This window comes from Trichosurus vulpecula, chromosome 1, assembly GCF_011100635.1.
Source record: "Trichosurus vulpecula isolate mTriVul1 chromosome 1, mTriVul1.pri, whole genome shotgun sequence".
NCBI classification, from domain to species: domain Eukaryota; kingdom Metazoa; phylum Chordata; class Mammalia; order Diprotodontia; family Phalangeridae; genus Trichosurus; species Trichosurus vulpecula.
Genome location: NC_050573.1, coordinates 1839489 through 1861977, shown reverse-complemented (window position 1 = coordinate 1861977; position 22489 = coordinate 1839489). Strand labels below are relative to the sequence as shown.

At 48.2% G+C, this 22489-nt stretch overlaps 1 protein-coding gene across 2 annotated transcripts; it reads right to left on the bottom strand.

Annotated features, from left to right (window-relative positions):
• Nucleotides 1-10729: 10729 nt before the first annotated feature.
• On the bottom strand, nt 10730-22126 carry LOC118834713 (zinc finger protein OZF-like). Of its 2 annotated transcripts, none has more exons than XM_036742154.1 (4): nt 21918-22126; nt 18955-19081; nt 18162-18257; nt 10730-14192 (listed from the first exon to the last, which is right to left on the bottom strand). In XM_036742154.1, the coding sequence occupies exons 1-4, from the start codon at nt 21954-21956 to the stop codon at nt 12709-12711; spliced, it is 1746 nt and encodes a 581-aa protein (XP_036598049.1). In that variant the 5' UTR covers nt 21957-22126; the 3' UTR covers nt 10730-12708. The 2 variants fall into 2 exon arrangements, with proteins under 2 accessions (XP_036598049.1, XP_036598050.1); XM_036742155.1 differs by lacking the exon at nt 21918-22126 and adding an exon at nt 20572-20600.
• Nucleotides 22127-22489: the final 363 nt, after the last annotated feature.

The following is a 22489-nucleotide window of genomic DNA, read 5'->3' as shown; positions in this document are numbered from 1 at the left end:
GCTGCCCCACCCCCTTCTTCCTGGCCAATGGGTGTACCCGCTGGCGGGAGAGCGTGGCTGCAGAAGCAGCTTGATGACCGACTGCGCACGCGCAGCTCGCTGCGAGCCTGCGCTTCTCCCCCTCCCCCTCCCCTTCCGACAGCTCCAGGGGGAGGCCTTGCGACTTGGCTCCACCCTCTCTTCAGTCGGCCGGGCTTCCGGCTGTGGCCCCGTTCACCCCAGGCCTGGACACGAGGGCTCGGGCCGCTGCTGTAGCCAAGGACGCAGCGGAATCTTCCCAGAGGAGCATGGAAGTGATGTAGCACCGTGGAAGCCGTGCTGCCCTCCCCCACTACCCCTACTCGGAGGCCAGGGGAGTTACCCGCATAGCCTTCTGGGAAATGTAGTCCGGAGGCTCACGCGATATGCGCGCATGCCTAAAGTCTCTCCTAACCCCAGTCCCGCCCGTCCCTCCAGGCTGGGGGAAGGCACCTCCTTCTCGGGGAAGCACACCTGGATTTCCCCATTTCCTTTATTCTCCTCTAGCGCACCCCTCCCGCCCCAGATCTGTGGCAGCAGCTACCCGGCGTACTGAATGGACCGAGCAGAGTCGTGCACGCCCCAAAGCGCGCCTGGCACAGAGAGGCGCCCAATCTATGCTTGTTACCCCCCCCCCGGGGTTCTGCGCGGCCTCCCTGGGTACCCCGGCCCCTGCAGACGCCCCCAGGTCCGTCACTGGGGCACTGCGCTCCCGCTTCCCTCTGGACGGTTTGTGGATTACGGTCTTGTTCGTTTCCAGGGAGCCGGGGGCGTGTCTGTCCCAGCACGAGACCCTGCCCCACTGGAGCGCCCGTGAGAACCTGGGTCCAAGGGCGGGGAAGCAGGCGTCAAGATCAGGCACTGCATCCCCGGCCACGGCCGGGCTGACTTCTGTCCTGCCACCGGCCCCCCGTGACTGGGAGAGGGGGACTTTGCGCAGCTCGGCCTCGCTTCAGTCCAATTCATGTGCAAGTCAGGACTTCACCCACGATGTTACTGATCCTCTATGGGAATGAAGGGCGAACAGCAAGCCCCCCACCCCACCCCCGCTCCCACAAAGTGTGCAGGGGTGGGGCTGACAAAGTGTTCCCCCTAGAGACGGAACCTTCCTGGGGTCACACTGCCCTGGGCTAAAGAAAGCGCAAGAGGGTTCTTTTTGATCCCCATGGGCCCTCAGCACAGACCCCCTCCCAATCTTTCTCCCCTCCTCTCACTGGGGACCGGTGATCTCGATGACGGAGGCTGCCCGTGTGTCAGTAGGTGAGCCCGAGACTGGACCTCTGCACTGTGCTTCTGTCCCTGCACACAGGGGCCTGACTGGTCCACGGTCCTGAGGAGGAGGTCTCTGGTTTAAGACCACAACACTCCATCCCTGGGCATGTTCACTGGCAGGACCTCCCCGTGGCCAGGGTTCTCTCCTGTCTTCCTGCAATGTTGAACTAACACTTCACCTTCTAAGGAAACCCTTTCCAATAGCCGCCCCCCCCCCGCAATACACCTTGAAGTCTTTGAGAGCAGAGACTGTACAAGAGCCTTGGGATGGGTTGCCCCTTAGCAGGGCAAGATTGGTAATCAGGATTCCAGGAACACTCATCAGCTGCCTTAGGACAAGTCAGCCCACTGACTACTCTTCCTTAGTCACAGGGGCTGAAACTGATGTGTGGGTGACCAGATACCAGATGGCCTGAGGGGCATGCCAGATGGGTGCCCCTTTGCATCAAAAACATTACTGCCCCTCCTGTGCCAACATCTCCATGACCAGGGACATGGAGCAAGGCCCTCGAGCCACAAATCCATCAGCTGCTTTTGCCCCTGCGTTTAAGCAGAACCCACCTCCACCCCAGCCCCCATTGCATGGTTTCTAGCTGCCTGTTTGGTTAACAATTCAACTCCTCAGGGAAGAATATTGTTACAAAAGCCGGGAGGAGATGGGCAACCCTACCCCTGGAATACCTGCAGATTCACTTTATTGAATTGTCAGAATCTGTGGGCTTCAGACATGTTTTGGTGTGCAGAGATCAATTGAGCCATCGGGTAAGATGTTGTAACAACAATGCTGCTTGTAACTGCTGTGGAGGTGTAATGCCAATAACACCAGGACATGGCGGGACTGCTAGCACACGTATGTGCTTTTCTAAGGAAAGCAACTTTAAGAGGTTTACAATCTTGCTTTAATTAAACATACATATATTATTCACTTAGTTCAGGGGAAGAAGTCAGCACCCTGAACTTCAGAGAAAACACAAACAGAAATTTTAGTCAGAAATTATATAAACAGAGCAAATAACACAAATCAACAGACAGGGCTTCTAATTATCTGTCTCAGTGTGAAGAAGTTCGTGAGTTCAAAGGTTAAGCCTCTATCTAATTAAATGCCAAAGGTTTAAACTTTCCCACAATCACTGTTTGTTACAGAAAAACTCTTTGAGGGGTTCAGTACTGTCTTAAACCATCATTTCATCACCAGCTTCAAGCTTTGAGAGTTGGACTAACTGGTTGTTTCAACAATCCAGGTAGCAGCTTCTGTGGGGGTGTAAGATCCACCAACAACCAGCACCCAGAAAGCTGCCAACACGCTGCTGTTAAACCTGAAAATTTGGTTGAAGGAAACAACAGAGCTAGGTGATAGAAAAATCCATGTTGTTTATTATTTTCCCTTAAAGCATAGTGAAGCTAGCTTACTTGTACGTACAAGGAGTCAGAGTATAAACTCTGGCTGCCTGAACAAAGCAATGAGAAAACTTATATATGTTATTTTAGCAGAGCTAGCAAGCCTGTATGACCTCATTTTTATGACCCCCATGTATGTTTAACCATGATACAAGAAGAGGATTTTCCTTAATGGAATAGATTGTAAATACAACAAATTAGATAGTTGTCAAAGTGTCAATTGGATTTGCAACCGCAGGACCTCTGTGTTTAATTGGCCATTAATGTTCCACAACATAGTATATGCCCATAAAATATTAAGATAAGGAAAAGTCACATAATTCAAGATAGTGTCTGGGGTCAAGGTTTTCACCCTTAATGGCCATGGACAGAGCAAGAAATGCTCCATCTGGATTTGTTGATACAAGAGAACAAAGAGACTGTTAGGATCAGGCTTTTCTTCTGGTTAAGTAGTTCAGGCCCTGAGTCTTATTGAAATTACAAAAATGATATAAAATAGTATAATATTTTCCACACTGCAAAAGCACAGGTTCTTTTGATCTGCTTTAGTAAGGAAAGCAACATTAAGGGGTTGACAAGCTTACTTTAATTCAGCATACAAATATCATCCACTTAGTTCAGGGGAAAAAACCAGTACCCTGAACTTCAGAGCAAAATACAAACAAAGTACAAACATGGACAGACAGACCTTGTCTGATTCAAATCCCAATACATAGTTACCAGAGTTTAACAAAGTCTCAGCATGCAGGTTACAAGCTGGAGGGCTTCTTAGCTACAGCTGCCCAGGAGTCTCTGAATCAGAGCACACCAGCACGAGTGAGAGCCCTAAAGAAATTACAAACATCGACAGACCAAATACAGATTCATAGTTACCAACATCTAGGTTCAGCCAGGGAGCTCACGGAAGGGGCTGGCCCAGGGTCACTTGCGCCACCACTGCTGTGGGTAAAAGCTCCAAAGAATAGAAAGCCAACCCCTGGTTTTATATATTTTTCAGGGTCAGCGGTGAGTCACACATGCGACTCACCCATGTGACCTAGAATCATTGAAAAGGCAACTTAAACCCACGTGGTCTAAGAGCCTCCGATGTCCCAAACCTATCACTCAAACTCATGTGTAAACTGGGCCCTCCCTTAGTTAGCCCCACCTGGGGCCCCACCTTGGTTACCAATTCATACCCACATAGGTTTAGCACCTAATTAGGGTTTGGGCCTGGGGCTTAGCACCTAGTAAGACTCAAAGACACTTAATTAATCATTTTAAAACAGTAAGAAAGTCCCAACTCAATTGATATTACACTGGTCTTGTCCCCTTTTAGCCTCACCCTTGTCAAAAAAGGATGGTCTTACCTGATCCCCAGTCACCAGTGTGTCTACATTCCTGGGTCCCTATCAGCATCATCAGGATGCTGCTGGAACCTATAAAATTTCACAAAAGCATTCATTCCTTAGAGATAGAGAGAGGTGGTCTCAATCCTACATGTGCATATGTGCGTCTTCCTTAACGTAACCAATCATGATTCCTCACACTGGGGATGCTGGCTGATTATTTTCTCTTTGTCCTGTCCTTTGCTCTATGCTTATAAAAATTTGTTGCATCTTCAGTTCAGGGTCTTTTGAGGCTGTCAAGAGGCCTGTTTTATGGTGGGCTGCATCCCTATTAATAAACTATAATTTTGCCCCGAGAAGCTCACCTCGATTAATCTTTTTGTTAAATATCAAATGCCAACAGTTGGTGGTAGTGGTGGGATACAGCAAGGAGAAACCTCCCCTCCAGACCCCTTGGGGGAAAAAGAAGTCTTCCCTCTTCTGGACCCAAGAGGAATATTTGTCCGCTAAAGGAGAGCTTCTCTGTTAGGGATTCTGTCTCCAGTCAAATCTTCTCGGGCAAGAGGGTAAATTGGGATTCATTTTGCAGGTTTTATGTTTTGTATTGTAGCTGCAGCTACTGAATTTGAAAATTTATTGGAGAGAGACAGGAGACGCACACAGAGACACAGAGACACAGAGAGACAGAGACAGAGAGAGACAGTGAGCTCAAGATGGTTTCCAGCGGGACCGCCTCGTCCCTCAAAATAGGACAGGGTGAGGGAATGTCCCCACCGGAACCTCGGTGCTTCTCCAGTCTGGCAGTATTGACGGGTCTTCACCCTAGCTGGTGATTCGTTAGAGACCAAAACGTAAACCGAGTGAATGGCCAAAAATCTGTGCGTTTGTGTACGCGTGGTTCGCGAGCTTGGGAAGCGCGATCGCATTGTCTCGGGCGACACCTAGTGGCGAAAGCGAGAACAGCAGCGCTCTTCGGCGGTCTTTGAGTTTGGGGAAAATGACTCCCGGCTCGTTGCTTGGAATTTTAAAATAATAAGCTGGGATCCTGGGCTGAGGACAGGACGTGCCGGCGGCTGAGCAGCAGGGTTCTGGGGAGCCTTGGCAGAGGGCCTGCCTGGACCTGCCGCTCAGCTGGCCTTCCAGATGCCCGCCCTTGGCTTCGATTCTCGGACCGCGTGCGTGAAATTGTCCCTTTGCAGCCTCCCAGCGGCCCCAAAGTCCTTTCCCCCCAGGATTTCTGCACCTTCGCATGCAGGATCGGGAGCTTTCTAGACTGGTCGCTGACACTTGGCTGCTCGCCAACGCGCGCTTGTCTGTCTGGGTCTTTGTGCGTTTCGGGATTTTGTTTTTATCCTGCGAGCAGCCTGCCCACACGCTTGGGAAGACTCCCTGGGGCTCAGGACAGAGCTGCCCCCGAGCCAGGCAAGGCAAGAACCTTGTGGTTACGTTTTGTGGTGTTTGGTTTAAAACGACCGCTAATTCAGGGATGGATCACTGTGGCCTCGGTCGGGCTCCTGGGAAGACTCTAAGCTAACTAGAGGCAACAGAACCCCAAGGGAGCTGGAATATTGGTGTCCTACAGCACACTAACTGATCCTGCCACTGAAACTCGGCTGTCCGAGAGCAGCTGCTCAATCCCCCGGCCCCCATCCCTCTGCTCCGCTCCCCGGCTTTACTTTCTTCCCCCGCTCCCTGAACCCCTCCTATTGCGGCCTGCTCGATTTCTAGCCTGCTCCGACCCCTTCTTTTCCTGTGCTTCCCCCACTCCTCACTTTCCCCTCATTAGCCCACCTCATCTGCTTCACTCCTGGCAGCTCCAGTTCAAGGGAGCGTTCGGAGACTCCGGAGCATCTGTGCGGGCCGCTCCTTCACCGCCTCGCTCTCCTCTCCCGGCCTCTGCACCTCCTTCCTACTCACTCTCTGTCGGGTCCCGACGGAGAGTCTGGGAAGCTCTGGGAAAGTCACCTCACAAGGGCAGGGGGCTTGGCTCCCTTCTGTGTCAACGAAGGGGGTGAGCCCGAGAGCCTCTTCAAGTCAGGTCAATCCCCAGGCCATCCTGGGTCAGTGAGCTGGGCAGGGCTCTGAACATGTGAGGCAGGGTCCCAGGAGGTGTGTGATGTCATGGCCAGAACTCTGAGCAGCAGAGGACCAGTCCAGGGTTGAGTGTGGATAGGGTTCCATTTCAGACCGCTGCCATTTGGCTCAACCAATGCAATTGGCTCCACGAACTATTCCCCCAGTTTAGAAGGGCCTCTGCACCTCAGTTCCATCTTACCATTGAATAGATTGATTAGCCTTTGGGATGGAAACAATCATTTATTATGTACCTACCACGTGCTACCCCTGAGCTAGACGTCTTACAAATAGGATTTCGTGGCTCTGGTCTAGGAGCAGGTCTGGACTCGCGCTGTGTCAAGCGCTAGCTGCTGCTTAAGCAACCACAGCAAGCTTCTAGCGATGCATATCACATTCTGCAGTCACAGTCCTTTCATCTCTACTCATCAATCATTAGCATTTACATTGCTCTTAAAGGTTGGCTTCTTTTAAAAAAAACAAATACCTCACTTTACCTCAAAATATTTCCATTTTACAGATGAGGAAACGAAGGCAGACAGAAAGGGTGACTCACCCAGCGTCCCACAGCTACGAGTGTCTGAGGGAGGATCAAGTGGGAGCCTGAAGGTTGGAGAGGAATATTATGTGATACACAGTAATACAGGATCAAAACAAGATGGCATCCGAGTCCCCAGCAGACTGCTCACGCAGGGAGAGATGGGGATAGGATTGGGGAGCTGATGCTCACAAATGGCCCAAGGCCATTGGGATGGTGAACCCAACAGGCTCTAATCCTACAGGTCTGCTTCGGGCCCACAACACTCTTGGGGGGGGTGTTATTGTTATTTTTTTTTATATCCCCATGATTCTCCCCAGTGCCCTTCTCCTCCTCCCAGATAGCCATCTCTTATAATAAGTAATATTTTTATAAGACAAAAGGGGAAAAAACCCAACATAACTGATCAACAAATGAAGTAGCAGTCTTCAAATGTACAACAGACACCACCTGTAGACCTCCTACCTCTGCAAAAAGATAGCGTGCGAGGGTCTTCTCATCTCTCTTGAACTTCACAACATTCCCTTTTCACAATCTTTGTGTCATCATTCCGTTTACATCAGCAGCATCATTGTGTATCTAACCTTCTTGGCCCTGCTGACTTCCCCTGCATCAGTTCATATAAATCGTTCCAGGCTTCTCCAAATTCATCATGTGCATCATTTCCTATGGCACAATGTTCCATTACATTCATGGGCCACGATTGGTTTAGCTCTGCTTCGATAGATGGACGTCTACTTTGTTGCTATAAATATTTAGGTGTGTAACATGGGGTCTTTCTCCTTATCGATGGCCTTCTTGGGTGTAAGCTTAGTAATGGAACTCTGGATCAAAGAGGATGTTATTTTATCCCCTTTATTTGCATAACCCCAAATGGTTGTGCTGACTCACAGCTGTACCAACAATGTATTAGTGTGCCTGTTTTCCCACAACTCCTCCAACCTTGACCCAGTCTGACTTCTTTTCTCCTCTGTCATTTTGCGGATGTGAACCGAAACCTCAGGAGTGTTTTGATGTGCATATGTTTGTGATTTGGAGCATTTTTTCACGCAGCGCTTTAAGCCGTGTGACCCTTGGCAAATCACAAATTGTCTGCCTCAATTTCTCACCTGTAAAATGGGGATCATAATACCTTCTACCTCCCAGAGTTGCTGTGAACATAAAGGGAGATATTTGTGAGCACTTTGCCAACCTGAATGCAACATATAAATGCTGTCATTATTGTTATGATTATTACTAGTAAGGTCCAAAACCTCACACCAGCGATGAGCTCATGTGCCCATTTCACTTCTCTGTTCACAAGAAATCTGAGGCAGGTGGTGGGAGGTTGCACTGAACCCATTTCACAGATAAGACAGACTGAGGCTAAGGGGCCTGCCTCTGGTCCCCTAGCTAGTTAGGATGACAGCCATGCATGCGAAAAGCATTTATAAAGTGCTTACTATGTGCCAGGCACTGTGGTAAGTGCTTTGGATAAAAATAAAGGCAAACACATGGGTCATGGACCCAAGCAGTCCACTCAGGGAGACCATGTGCAAACCACTATGGACTGGAAAACAGTAACATGCAGACAAATGTTTCAGCTTCCAGCTAATTCTTGATTTTCTCCAACCCCATTTTCTCAGAAAGGACTAAACATACAGAAATGTGACCCGAGCCTTTATGACTGACCATATCTTGCTTTGTCTTCTTTTAAATCTAAAGAAAACCAGAAAATAGGAAAGAGCTTGGATGAAAACAACCAAGCAGATGCGACAGCCAAGACATTTAGGAACTCCCTCGGGCCTCAAGGAGGCCGCTGCCACAGGGTGCTTCAATCTGACCTGTGTTCCAAGGTGGATGAAAGGACCGATGGCCTACGATGATCTCCCCTGCCCATCTTTCTCTCTGATATCCGTTTGGCCCTCTACTGCCCCTTTTCTTCACATGAGTCTGACACCACTCACACCACTACCTAATTCTTAGCTCCTGCTCCTTCCTCCCACTCTGCCTCTCCAAGACTGTGTCTCCCATTCAGAACTTTGGAGCATGACTCAAGGGCACCACCCATTCCTCTGTCCAGCATAGCCACAGTCCAAATTTCTTACTATTAGGGTTAAGGTTAATTCTACAACAAAGCCATGAAACTAGTCAATTCTCAAACCCATTTCACATAGGTGACGTGGGCCAGAGATTATCATTCATGAAAAGCTATATCTTTCTGGTACACTCCTCAAGGATGCTTTTAATCTGGATTTCATCTAAACTTATACAGCTCTCACATATATGGCAGAGTTGGCATATGGGTGATCAGTTGTGTGGTTTGTCCTTCATTCTTGAACAGGGCCGTCAGGGAGATGTGGAGGATATAAAATGGAACAATTCCTTCTTTTAAGTGAGCAGACTAAAGTAATTTAGACCAGGGCTCCTTGAACTTTTTCCACTTGAGACCCCCTCAGTGCTTCGTAAACCGTGGGTCATGACCCAAAGACTAAGATACCAAGGGAATGAGAGCTTTCTCTTGGTGCCAGGGCTCAGCAGGCACTAAAAAGGAAACTCTGGGTGGCCTGTGACCCATTTAAAAAGTTTCTCAGCTCTACAAATTCAACAACTTAGTGTAAAGTATAAATGCCATTGGGCACCTTTTCTACATCCTATTCAATATAATAATCCCTATTAGGCATCAGCTGTACAGAGAGCACAGTGCCAGGTGGGGGAGATGGGGGACACCATGTTTAGCTGGGCCTTGAACCCTATCTTAGTGTAACTTTTATTTGGCACATGGACATGACTGATAACTTCATTTTGTTATTCAGTCATTTTTCAGTCACGTCCAAACTCTTCATGACTTCATTTGGAGTTTTCTTGGCAAAGATACTGGAGTGGTTTGCCACTTCTTTTCCAGCTCATTTTACAGATGAGGAAACTGAGGCAAACAGGATGAAGTGACTTACCCAGGGTCACACAGCTAATAAGGGGCTGGATTTAAACTCAGGAAGAGGTGTCTTCCTGACTCCAAGCTGGGCGCTCTATCTGCTATAGCGCCACCTAGCTGTTACTTCAATATAAAATACATGTAATTGCAAATGAAGTGCTATGCCCCAACTGGCGTGGGGGTGGGGGCAAAACGTTATTATTACCCCAGGGGTAAAGAAAATACTTAAGAAGGATATGACACTGGAGTCTGGACTAAAAGTATATATAAATGCATAGGTGGCTGGAGGGAAAGAACCCAAAAGCCTCTTTCGCCGCCGGAGCTTCATCCAGGTCATGCCCCCTAAATGTGGGGGTTAAGGCTCTGGGCCCTCTTGGCTTCTCTTTACCCTGCTTCACTTGGTCAATCTCATCAGCTCCCATGAATGCAAATGATCCCCAGCTCCATAGAGCTAAGAGTGGGTCTAAAACTACTCAATTCTGATACCTTAGCTAGGTGAAAAGACATTTCAACCAATTAAAAGCCCTTAGACCTAGCATGACATGCCTTAGAAAGTCATACAAAAGGTCTACCTGCTCAGGATTTCCATCACACCCTGTGTGGAGATCCCGTATGGGTCTGCTAGAGGACTCTGCTCAGATCTGCTATCTTGCAGACCTTTTCCCACCCTCCCCTCCCACTGTTTATACTTTCCCTGAGATTGCTTCCACATATTTATACCATGTGGAGCTTATATGTATTTATTTACTGTTATCTTCCCCATTGGAACGGGAGTTCCTGGAGGGTGGGGACCATCTTTTTGTCTCTCCTTCTGTGACTAGGGAATAGCACATTCCTGGCACATAGTAAGTACTTAGAAAATGCTGGGGAGACCTAATGTGATAGCAGAATGTTTGAAAATTACTCTGAATGAGTGAGGAGTTGAGAAGTCCCATGATTTGAGCCTGGCAGCTGTGAGAACCTTGAACTCCAGGGACCTGTAAGGCAGCTGTGATCACCCAGTCATGCAAGAATAGGAATAAGCCCATCTTCGAAGAGTCCCTCACTGGGTCCTCAAGACAAATCTGCAGGAAAGTCTACGGGTATTAATCCCATTTTGCAGACTGAGAGGCTATGACTTGTCTGGTTCCCAAGCCAGTAAATACTGGAGGGAGATCCCTTTGGACCCTGGGGCAAGCATTGCTCCCACCACATGCCACCAAGGGTAGTAGCGATGGGAATGAAGAGAAAGAATCTGATACAAGGAAATGCAAGGGAGATTTTCATGGTAGGATTTGGTGAAGGATAGTTAAAAAGCCAGAACTGATATCATAGGAGGTGAGCTGAATGGTGAGCTCCCAGGCCAGGTCAGCTCAGCTCAGGTTTGAAGGGAAATGGTCAATCGTTTAGAGGATACATTTGAAACCTTGGGAATAAGTTAAGATTCCTGTTCAGTCAGTCTAAATAAATAATAAGGATTTATTAAGCACCTAGTATGTGCCAGGCACTCTGCTAAGTGCTGGGCACATAAAATGAGGCAAAGCACAGTCCTTGCCCTCAAGGAGCTCATGGTCTGATGGGGGAGGCAAAAGGCAAACAACCGTGTGCAAAGAAGCGAGACACGGTACCAGATAAATAAAAAATGAATGGAGCGCCAAGGCACTGGATGAAGAGGGGCTGGAAGAGGCTTCCTGGAGAAGGCAGGACTTTAGCTCCCAAAAGGGCACCAGGTGCCCTGGAAGAGGCACTGCTTCTGCTCCTGTCACACCCGTTTATTATCTACATGACCCTGAGCCTCAGTATCACAAAATGGAGACGACAACTCCTTTAGCGTTGTGAGGAGGATCAAAAAGGACCAGAGACATGCCCTTCGAAAGCTTAAAGCATTAAAGAAACATGACTTATTATGATAGTAGTGATAGGGTAGAAAGAAGAGAGCCAAGCGAACGTCCACATTACTGGCTATGGGAAAAGATAAGAAAGCTGCGAAGAGACAGAGCAGGAACAAGCCGCCAGATATAGATCAGGAAGACAGGCGGCTCGCAGTGTTGAAGTATGGGATCTGAAGTCATAAGATCCTCCTTTGTAAAAGGAGGATGAGAATACTTGCTTCATCTCAAAGGTGGAGGAATGTGCTTGGCAAACCATAAAGTACTTTTTAAATATGAGTTATTATTATTAACCAAGAGAGTGGAGTGTCCTGAAAGACAAAGATGGAGAGTATCCAGGAGGAAACATTACTCTAGTTTCTGATATTTTACTGACACAAAAGAGGACAAAGATTGAAAAGGAGGCCACTGGTGAACTTTGGAGAAGCAGTTTCAGGACAGCGTGGGGGACACAAACTCAACTTCAAAGCATGGAAAGAAATGAGGATGGTAAGGACTGGATGGCCACCCACGTTTAATGTTTGTCAGGAGAGAGATGAGATTGCAGCTGGCTGGTGCAGAAGGTCCAAAAACAGCCGCTTTTTTGGGTTGCTTTCTAGTACTGGAAAGACGTGAGCAAGTTTGTGGACAGCCAAAGGCACAAGACTGAATTATGCTGAAGGTAGGTCCAGAAGAGGTCAGAGAGTGGGAATTCTGCAAAAGTACAGGAGAAGAAATTTTCAAGAAAGTGATGGCTCTTCCTCAGTGTCAGGAAGGCAGAGGAGCATGGATGACAACTCACAGAATTTTTTTCAGGAAAGAGGTTAAGAGAGCAAATGCCAATTGGATAGCCACAAATTTCTCAATAAATGATGAGTCCATGTGTTTTATATGTGAGGAAGGTAGCTGATGAGAGAAGAGGTTTTAGGAGCTTTTATGGGTAATTAGGCAAGGATTTACTTCACCTATAGAATTTTAGTCTGAATTCCTAAAGGACTGTGACTCTGGCTAAAATCCTTGCATTCACAAGACTTTTCTCCAATATAGATCATTTGGTATTCGATCAGTTCCACAATTTTGATGAAAGGATGTCCACATTAAGTTTACAACCTCTCCTATCATGAATTCATGTTGGCTTTTAAAAAAAAGCATTCTCTATCTTATTACATTCATAAAGTATGTCTCTGTAAGAGCTATCCAATATTGACTTAGTCCTATTTTTGGTTAGAAGACGTTCTCACATTCATAAGGTTTTCTTCAGCACAAATCCCCTGGTGTTCAGTAAATCCTGTGCTCCCGTAGGAGCAACATGTTACATCCCTAAGGATCATATCCGCTATGGATTCTCCGATGTCGAGTAAGTTGTGCCCTCTGACCAAAGGCTTTTCCACATTCACTGCATTCATAAGGTTTCTGTCCAGTATGAATCCTCTGATGTACAGTAAGCTGAGACCTCTGGCGAAAGGCCTTCCCACATTCATTACATTCATAGGGTTTCTCTCCAGTATGAATTCTCTGGTGCTCAGTAAGTCCTCGGCTCAAACGGAAAGCCTTCCCACATTCGTTGCATTCATAAGGTTTCTCTCCAGTATGAATCTTCTGATGCAGAGTCAGCTGTGAGCTCTGTCGAAAGGCCTTCCTGCATTCTTTACATTCGTAAGGTTTCTCTCCAGTGTGAATTCTCTGGTGTACACTAAGTCCCCTGTTCCTGTAAAAGGCTTTCCCACATTCCGCACATTCATAAGGTTTCTCTCCAGTATGAATTCTCTTATGTAAAGTTAGTCCAGTGCTCTGGTAGAAGGCCTTCCCACATTCATTGCATTCATAAGGCTTCTCTCCAGTGTGCATTCTCTGATGCAGAGTTAGCTGTGACCTTTGGCGGAAAGCTTTTCCACATTCATCACACGCATAAGGTTTCTCTCCACTATGAATTCTCTGATGTACAGTAAGATACGTCCTCCAGCGAAAGACATTCCCACACTCACTACATTCATAAGGTTTCTCTCCAGTGTGAATTCTCTGATGTTGAATAAGCATTGAGCTCCGGTGAAAGGCCTTCCCACATTCACTGCATTCATAAGGTTTCTCTCCACTGTGTATTCTCTGATGTACAGTAAGGTGTGTTTTCCTTCGAAAGGCCTTTCTACATTGATTACATTCGTAAGGTTTTTCTCCACTATGAATTCTCTGATGTACATTAAGTTCTGCACTCCTTCGGAAGGCCTTCCCACAAGCCGTACATTCATAAGGTTTCTCTCCAGTGTGAATCCTCTGATGGACAGTAAGTTGGGCCATCTGGTGGAATGCCTTCCCACATTCGTTACATTCATAAAGTTTCTCTTTAGTGTGTAGCCTATGATTTTCAACAAGATCTGCATTACAAATTAGGGATTTCTCATATTCATTATATTTAGAACATATCTTCTTTGAGAACATTCTAGAACATTTTTTTAGCTCTGTATACAGTCTGAAATTTTGTCTATGTGAATCCCACCTATGGATACTCTTTCCTACAGATAACTTCTGGTGTGGTGAAAGACCTGTCCTCAGACTAAGACTCTTGCCATATTCCTCATGTTCGTGGCCTCTTAGTTTATTGGAAGGCTTCTTCTGGGTGAGTTTTACTTGTTTAGAATATCCGTCCTCATCACTTGGCTGACTCTCTACCCCAGGGTCCCATCTCCAGGCTTCTCTCAACATGGAGACAAAAGGAACATCCCTTATGGGTCTTCCCGGAGGTGAGTATTCCATGGAGAGGCCAAACTTTGGAGATGACTCCTTGGTTTCCAGGCCAGTCTTCCAATCTGAAAGACATTTTAAAAAAATGTAAATATCTATTGGAACCATTTCTGTCTCTTGCGATCCCTATCAAGGAAAAAAAGACTTAAAAGGCAGGACAAGTACTGCCACATGATGTTTGAGGTGTGGTTGTGAGGAAAGTGCTTTGTAAACCTCAAAAAAATTATTTAAGTATGTATTATTGTAGTCTGACCTCATCATCCCTTCCCTATTCCCTCCTCGTCGCCCATGCTTGCTACCGAGGGGTCATTCTCAGCCCCTCACATCCAATTTATTGCCCAGGTCTACAAATCCTATTTGCTTATATACACCCCCTCCTCTCCTCTGATACTTCCCCACCCTGGTGCAAGCCCTTGTCGTTTCATGCCTAGACTGCCGAAATAGATGCTGGGGGGCAGGAGGTGGGGGGGTGTGTCTGCCTGCCTCAGTCTCTCCCTCCTCCAATCCATCCTCATTCAACCACTAACATGATTTTTCTAAAATGCAAATCTAACCATTATACTCTCAATCCCATTCAATAAATTCCACTGGCTCCCCATTGCTCCTAGGGTAAAATAGAAATTCTATTTAAAAGCTGGGAAACAATTTTTTATAGCAAGTATCTCTGAGATATGCCTAATTTCTCAAATATATAGAGAACTGAGTCAAATTTATAAGAATACAAGTCATTCATTCCTCTGTTGATAAATGGTCAAAGGATATGAACAGGCAGTTTTCAGATAAAATATTCAAAGCTATCTGTAGTCATATGAAAAAATGCTCTAAATCACTATCAATTAGAGAAATGCAAATTAAAACAACTCTGAGGTACCACCTCACACCTATGAGATTGGCTAATATGACAGAAAAGGCAAATAATGAATGCTGGAGAGGATGTGAGAAAACTGGGACACTAATGTACTGGTTGTGGAGTTGTGAACTGATCCAACCACCCTGAAGAGCAATGTGAAACTATGCCCAAAGCGCTATAAAACTGTGAATACCCATTGACCCACTACTAGGTCTTTATCCCAAAGAGATCATAAAAAAGGGAAAAGGACCCATATGTATAAAAATATTTATAGCAGCTCTTTATGTAGTAGCAAAGAATTGGAAATCAAGGGGATGCCCATCAATTGGGGAATGGCTGAACAAGTTGTGGTATATGAATGTAATGGAAGACTATCGTGCTATAAGAAACGAGGAGCAGGCGGACTTCAGAAAAACCTGTAAAGACTTATATGAACTGATGCTGAGTGAAGTGAGCAGAACCAGGAGAACATCACACACAGTAACAGCCACACTGTGCAATGGCTGACTTTGATAGACTTAGCTCTTCCCAGCAATGCAAGGATCTAAGACAACTCCAAAAGACTCACAATGGAAAATGCCAGAGCTATGGGGTCTGAATGCAGATCAAAGCATACCATTTCTGTTTTTCTATTTTCTATTTTTTGTGGGTTTTTTCTGTTGTTCTGTTTCTTCTTTCACAACATGATTAAGATGGAGATGTGTTTTACATGATTGCACATATATAACCTGTATCAAATTGCTTACCATCTTAGGGGGGGAGGAGAGGGAGAAAATTTGGAACTCAGAATTTAATATAAAAATGATTGTTAATTGTCTTTATGTGTAATTGGAAAAAAAATAACATACTATTTAAAAGAAAAAGAGAGAAAGTCTTCTGTTTGACTTTTAAAGTCCTTTATCACACTCCCCTTCCTTCCTTTCAGCCTTCTTCTGCCTCTCTCACCTTTGTGTACTCTGCAGTCCACTAACACTGGACTCTGAGTTATTCCTCAAACACCACACCAGCTCCTGACCCCAGGCAGTTTTACTGGCTGCCTCCCGGGCCTGGGATGTTCTCTGTCCTCATCCCAGCCCCCTAGTTTCCTTGAAGTCAGAGGGGAGGGCCCACCTTCTACAAGAACCCTTTCCCAGTCCTCCTTAGGCTTAAAGCCTTCCTGCTGAGGTTATGTCCAATTTCTCTGGTGTTTAGATTGTTTGTGCACAGCTGTTTGCCTGCATTAGATTATGAGCTCCATGAGGGCAGGGCCTGTCTTTGGTCTTTCTTTGTATCCCTGGTGCTTAGTACGATGCCTGGCACCCAGTGGGTGTTTAATAAGTGCTGACTTACTGGACACGGATACTCCCAACACCCCAACACCCCTGGAGGGTAGGTAGGGAGGTTCCTCTGCTCTACAAATGAGAACACTCAGGCTCACACTAAGACACATGCCCCACATGGCTCCTCCCCATGAAGATGGGGACAGGAGCCAGGTCTCTTGATTCTAAGTCCAAGGATCTTCCCAGCGTACTGCTGCGCCTCTCTAGAAAGAGCAAAGTTGGTCTGGGCAGCTCTGAAAAGCAGACCCAGGACAAGTGGGCAGCAGTTATCGAGAAGTTCCTTTCAGCTCAGCATAAACCATGAAAGTTCAAAATGAGACTCACTAAATCACCGAACATAAAGAGACCGCTTAATGTGAGAGACTGAGGCCAAAAACACAAATACTCTGTCAAAGGTCACTCTACAAATGAGCAGCAGGGTAAGGCTCTGCCTTGGACTCTGAACCACCTGCCAAAGGGTAGTTTGGCTACCCCAGGCCTTGACCTGAAGTGCTGTCCTACAGTATTCCAATATATCCTGACCAGGGCAATGATCGGCCTCCTTCCCTCTGGACACCGTGGCCTGAGATGCAGTTAGAACTGGGGACTCCCCTTCACACTGCTGACTGTCTAAAATAAGGGTGGCCTAAAATCCCAGGACCATTTCCTCAAGACCCACCGAATTTATAGGATAATCTTGGACCCTTGGCACAGACTCATCAGCCTTTGTCCAATTTGATCTCCTTCAGTCTCCACTGGGGAAGCCGGCATGGAAGGGATGGGGTGAGGATGCCCTCAGAAGGTTCATATTTTCAGAAGGACACTTTGGATGACACATAAGGGGCGTGATGTGGCTGACAGTGGCAGGGAGCAGGGGATGGATGGGCTATGGGCTTTCAGGACAGGATCACAGAAGAAAGAAATAAAAAGACGAGCGTGAACGGAAGCTGGTCAGAGGAAAGGAAGGTTTCTAAAGAGAACAGAAAGAAGGTGAAGAGGCTGCAGAGATCTCTGGCCCAGACAGGAGGGGCAATAAAGGATAACAAGGACACAGAGCTAAGTGGAGTAAGGGGAGGGCAAGAAGACTTCATTGGCCGGATGGACTCAAGGCCCCCAGGCAGGTGAACCACGTATCCAGAAATCCTGAAATAACTGGCAGATGTGGCTGCTGAGCAGCCATCCCTATCTCTGAAAGTCTATGCCAAAAAAGAGAAGGATTCTGGGAAGAGTAAAGGCCAAATGTGGTCCTGAACTTCACAGAAGGAATGAGAGGGAAGCCAGCAAACCAGAACCCAGTGATGGCAAGACAATATGGTCAAGTGGACAGTTGGGGAACATCCAGAGAGGATTCCAAAAGCTGATTCCCAAGAGCCAACTTGGCTTCATCCAAAATGGGTTTTTTTTTTGCCAGAGTTGCCAGACTGATGGATTGGGGGAATGCCGTAGAGTGAGTGGACCTAGAAAAAGGCTCTTGCACTATTTTTGGAGAAAGGATGGAGAGAAGGTACAATCAGGTGGATTCAGATGCAAAGAGGGGAGCAGATGCTGGAGAACAACGTGAGCAAAGATTCTGTGCGGACAAACCAGCTCTACTTAAAGCTGGGACTGCGGCATCCAAGAGGAGGAGGAAGGCGGAGGCGCCAGGACCGCAGGGACCCTTCCTGCTGGCCTCCAATGGGAGCACACAGGGAGGCAGGGATAGGAACAGGCCCCTAAATTCACGGATGAGGCCAGAAGGAAGGTCAGAAGGAAACAAAGACCAGGGACAGGAAAGCTCTGAAATGACAGGCTGAAATGATGGAACACCCAAGGGGAATCCCGGCCTCATGAAGGAAAGGCAGGTGCAGGATCCAGGCAGCCTCCACCCCACACAATGACTCAAGTACCTGCCCAGCAGCTTCCCCGGTCCTCTCCCCCTGGCCTCCATGGTGCTTCCCTGCGCTCCAGCTGGCCGATCACATTGGGTTTGGAAGCTGCAAGTCCTGCTCGGAGGAAACGGAAAAGGGCTGGGAGCTGTCACCCCTGAATTCATTCCCATCCCCCAGAAGCTTGCATCTGACACACACCCTGCTAAGAGAACCCTTCACAACCTTACAGGAGAACCTTGGACCTGAGGGCACAGAGAATGGGGAGGGACAGTGGCAGGGACAAGGCCACCAAGCCACTTTGTAACTGTAAAGCATGCAGGGCATGGTGTGGGTGGGTAGGACTGCGGACCTGGGCTCAAATCCTCTCTCTGAGCCTCGGAGGGTGTGTGTGAGGGACCAGGAGCTGGAGGGGAGCAGGGAAAGAGCTCCGGGCATGGGGGGGCAGCTGGAGAAAACACCCAGGGTCTGGGAGGTGGGAGAGCAGACAAGAGGCCTGGAGGAAGGCCTTTCCTCCCTCTGTTTAATTGTTTGTCCTTTTATTCAAAGGGTTGGGCTGCTGGGGAGGGGAGGAAAGGGGTGTTCAGAAGTGAAGGGGACGTCAGTGAAGAGTCTGAACACACAACAGTGTGAGGGGATGGGCGGCTGATCACTAAGCTCTGTTCCAGGGTGAAGTGTAGGATCCTCTAAGCACTAACCTTGAATGGGAGCTGCACAAAGGACTAGAGTGACCTGGGGTCTTGGCAGGAACTGCCCAACCCTCCAGGCACCTTACAGCAATCACTAGACCCTCCTCGGGGCTAAGCCTCCTTACCCAGGCACACCAGGTTCCCATAGTTCTCCAGCATCACCTCCCGATACAGCTCCTTCTGAAGAAGGTCCAGGTGTCCCCACTCCTCCTGGGAGAAGTCCACAGCCACGTCCTTGAACGTCACTGACTCCTGAAAGACCAGACACCCGTGCTGCCCCAACCAATATCCTTCCAATGGGCCTGGGAGGAGGAGGAAGCCTAGGGAGCCAAGCTCCAAAGGGCTCCCTGGCAAACCCTTACTGAGAATCAGACTTCGGAAACGTAACGGCAACTCATGTTATACTGCACTGATTAACTTACAAAAAGTCTTTTTTCCCAACAACCCCCAATGCAGACAAACCCCCTTCCTTCAAAAGAGGCACCCTCAGGCTCAGCTCTCTAACCCAGGCTGAGCCCAGGTCACAAACTCTCACCATGATGCCCCAAGGGGGGGGGGGGGCCTGATCACCCACCAATCAGAGAGCGGCCAGATTGGCGAGCCCACACTGGGCTCCTCTCCTGCTGCTGACCATCGTCCAGACCCTCATTTTCCCTGGCAAACACTCAGTCCAGGAGGAGCAGACACCAACAGGCTGGATCTGCCCAAAGCCGCTTTCTCCCATCATCCAGGACCTCTTCGTTATCATGGACTCAGCCAAAACTGCTCTTCATAGTTACCGATATCTCTGAATGGTCAAACTCAGTGGCCTTTCTCCATACTCCTCCTGCTTGACCTCTCTGCAGCCTGACACTGTCGATCACTCTCTTCTCTCTGTGGTGCTGAAAATGCCTCTGGTCAAATCTAACACTTAAATTTGGATTTTCTAATCTATCTGAAAATCTTCTAAATGAAGAGTGTCAGGGGGTCATAAACTCATCTGTTAGGAATGTAAAAATTCAATACCTTACAAAAACCACTGCTTTACATCAAGGAAGACATAATTTATTAACTGAATTAAAAAAAAAAACCCAAAACCCTTTACATATACATCTAACTAGTGGACAGGGATGACAGGTGAGCCTAGCCAATTACACTCTTCTTCCATCTGGATCCAAAGTATTCTCCAGGCCCAACAGCCATATAAAACCAAGTACCATCAAAATGAAATGATTTTAGAGTGGCCCTTCAAATCACCACCAAACAGCACTAAGCCCAAATCTCCAAAAGCGAGGAAAGCCTTGCTCTTTTCATTACACTGCTCTCATTCAAACAGCATTATTAATAATAATTTGCGTGGGAGCAAAAAGGGCAGCATCCCATTAACAAATATCATTTTCCACATATTTCTTCTTTAATCATCCACTTTAAAACTCTATTTTTGTGCAAGGTTTTGAATGCAAACAATCAATAATTTATAAATTAGGAAATATGTTTAGGTTGGGGGTATGAAGGGGGCGCTCCAGTCACCCCTACACCTCCCATTGCCACATCCTTTGCTCTGAATACTCTAGATGAAATCTGGAAGCTCACCAGGACACATCTGAGAGAGATGCCAAGAACCAACACCAGTCATTCTGCTCCAGATACTAACTTCCCATTAGAGACCATGCAGTAATTGCTGGATATTAAAACCAAACAGCCTTCCCAAGAGAGGCCGTGAGTCCTGGTCCCATCACTAGCACATCCCCCACTTCCTTTACCTCTGCGTCTCTAGGTCACACATTCCAGGGAGATCTCCCAAAGGCCTTCCCCAGAAGTTCCTAACTTCCCTGTGATCTTCAGCCAGGAATTTTTATTCCCAGCATATGAACAACAGCTGTTCAGTCATTTATGGCTTGGGTGGTAACGCCTGGAATAGTATCTCTGTTACATGGAGTTATGAGGCTCAATGATGAGACAAAAGGGAGAGAGAAAGTCCTTTTTCTGTCTGGTATCTGCCATTAGAGCGTGAGGTGGCAAAAAGTACAAAAGGATGGATCCTGAGGAGTTCTGCAGCAGTGAGGCCAGGTCCCCTCCTGGGGGGAAAGGCAGGGGCTGGTAGAAGCCCAGGGGGTGTTGCCGGGCTCCCAGAGTCAAAGTGAGTGCAACTCCCCTCACTGGGCAGCAAAGAACTGAAACAAAATAGACGTCCAGTGACCAGGGAACAGCTGGCAAATTGCAGGTGAATGTGAGGGAACGTTCCTGGACCATAAGAAACAGGGAAGGAGTTCAAACTACCACCCACTTTGGGGTCCGGTACTTTGCCAATCCAAGTGTGCCGGAAGCGTCTGCCATTACTTGTTGCAAGACTTTGGGGAGTTCTTGCCAGTCGCTGCCCAGGACACAGGCAGACAGGCGAGCTTGATTTCCATCCATTTAGGGAGGGGGTGGACACAGCTGCCTCACAACTGCACAGACAACATATCTAAGTCTCTCATCCTGAGCCGTCACCCAGATCTTCAAAAAGGAAGACGCTCAAATCATTGTGACAGAAAAAAACGTGTTATTTGTCATAGACATTTCCACAAGACCAAAGGCAAGGTCAGCTGATCAATCACGGCTGATCAGGCCACCTGCTTTACTCAGACTAAAGCCAAGAAGAGGTTCCTGGACTATTCAAAGCCATGTGAATCTTACTTTGCAAAAGTCCACAGATGAGGGAGAAAGAAGGAACCCAAGGGGAAGGCGGCACAGGTCAAAGAGCCACCAGCAGAAAACCAAATCCAACGACAGACAGGAGGATCAAAACTGGGTCAACGAGGATCTCCCCGGAACGCGCTCCGGACCCGTCCTTACACTACTGTGGTTTCCCCTAGAACAAGAGGCTCATCATCCCACGGAAGCGAGCAAGGGGACCAATGAATGGGGGGGGGGAGCTGCCCTAGGGGAGGCCCCTCTAATCCTAACCACCTGGGTTCAAGTCTCGACTCTGCCGCTTAAGTTTGGCCTCCTGCCCAGTTGCTTCTCTCTGGGCCTCAGTTTCCTCTTCTGCAAAATGAGGCGAACCAAGTGGTTTCTAGGAAGGAGCCTTGTTTACACTCTACAGGTAAAAAGACACGCCCCTCACCTGGTGGGCGCCGCCGGGCGGCAGGGAGCCCGGGGCCATCGCGACCGCCGCCTCCTCTTCTTCCTCTTCTACTCCTCCTCGTCGTCCTCCTCCGGCGCTCTGGGGGGAAAGGGGAAGCCTGAGAGGGGACGCCTCAGCCCCGGCCCCCGCCCCGGGGAGGCAGAACTATGCTGGGGAGGCCCGAAGGCCCCAGAGCCCGGGAAGCCAAGGTCGGAGTTCTGACCTTGGCAGCTGGAAGCCGGGCACGCGGGGCAGGCCGGGTACAGACCCGCCACTCTCGCTTCACGTGCACAAATTGGGAGAGGGGCGGGGTCAGACCTAATCCCACCCCCGGGGAGCTGTCCAATGGAAGCACGCGACTGGGAAGGAGGCGTGCCTGGGCGGGGGCGGCGAGAGGCAGATTCCGAGAGTGTCGCTCTGCGCCTCTCACCTTCGGGTCCTCGACGTGGTACCTGATTGGCCCCAGGCCTCCGCACACCCGCCGGCCTGACCAATGAATGTGTGGGGGGCGGGACGAAGCGCGGCGCCTCTTCTCCAGGTCCCTCCCAGAGCTTCCAGCCCCCCCGCACCAA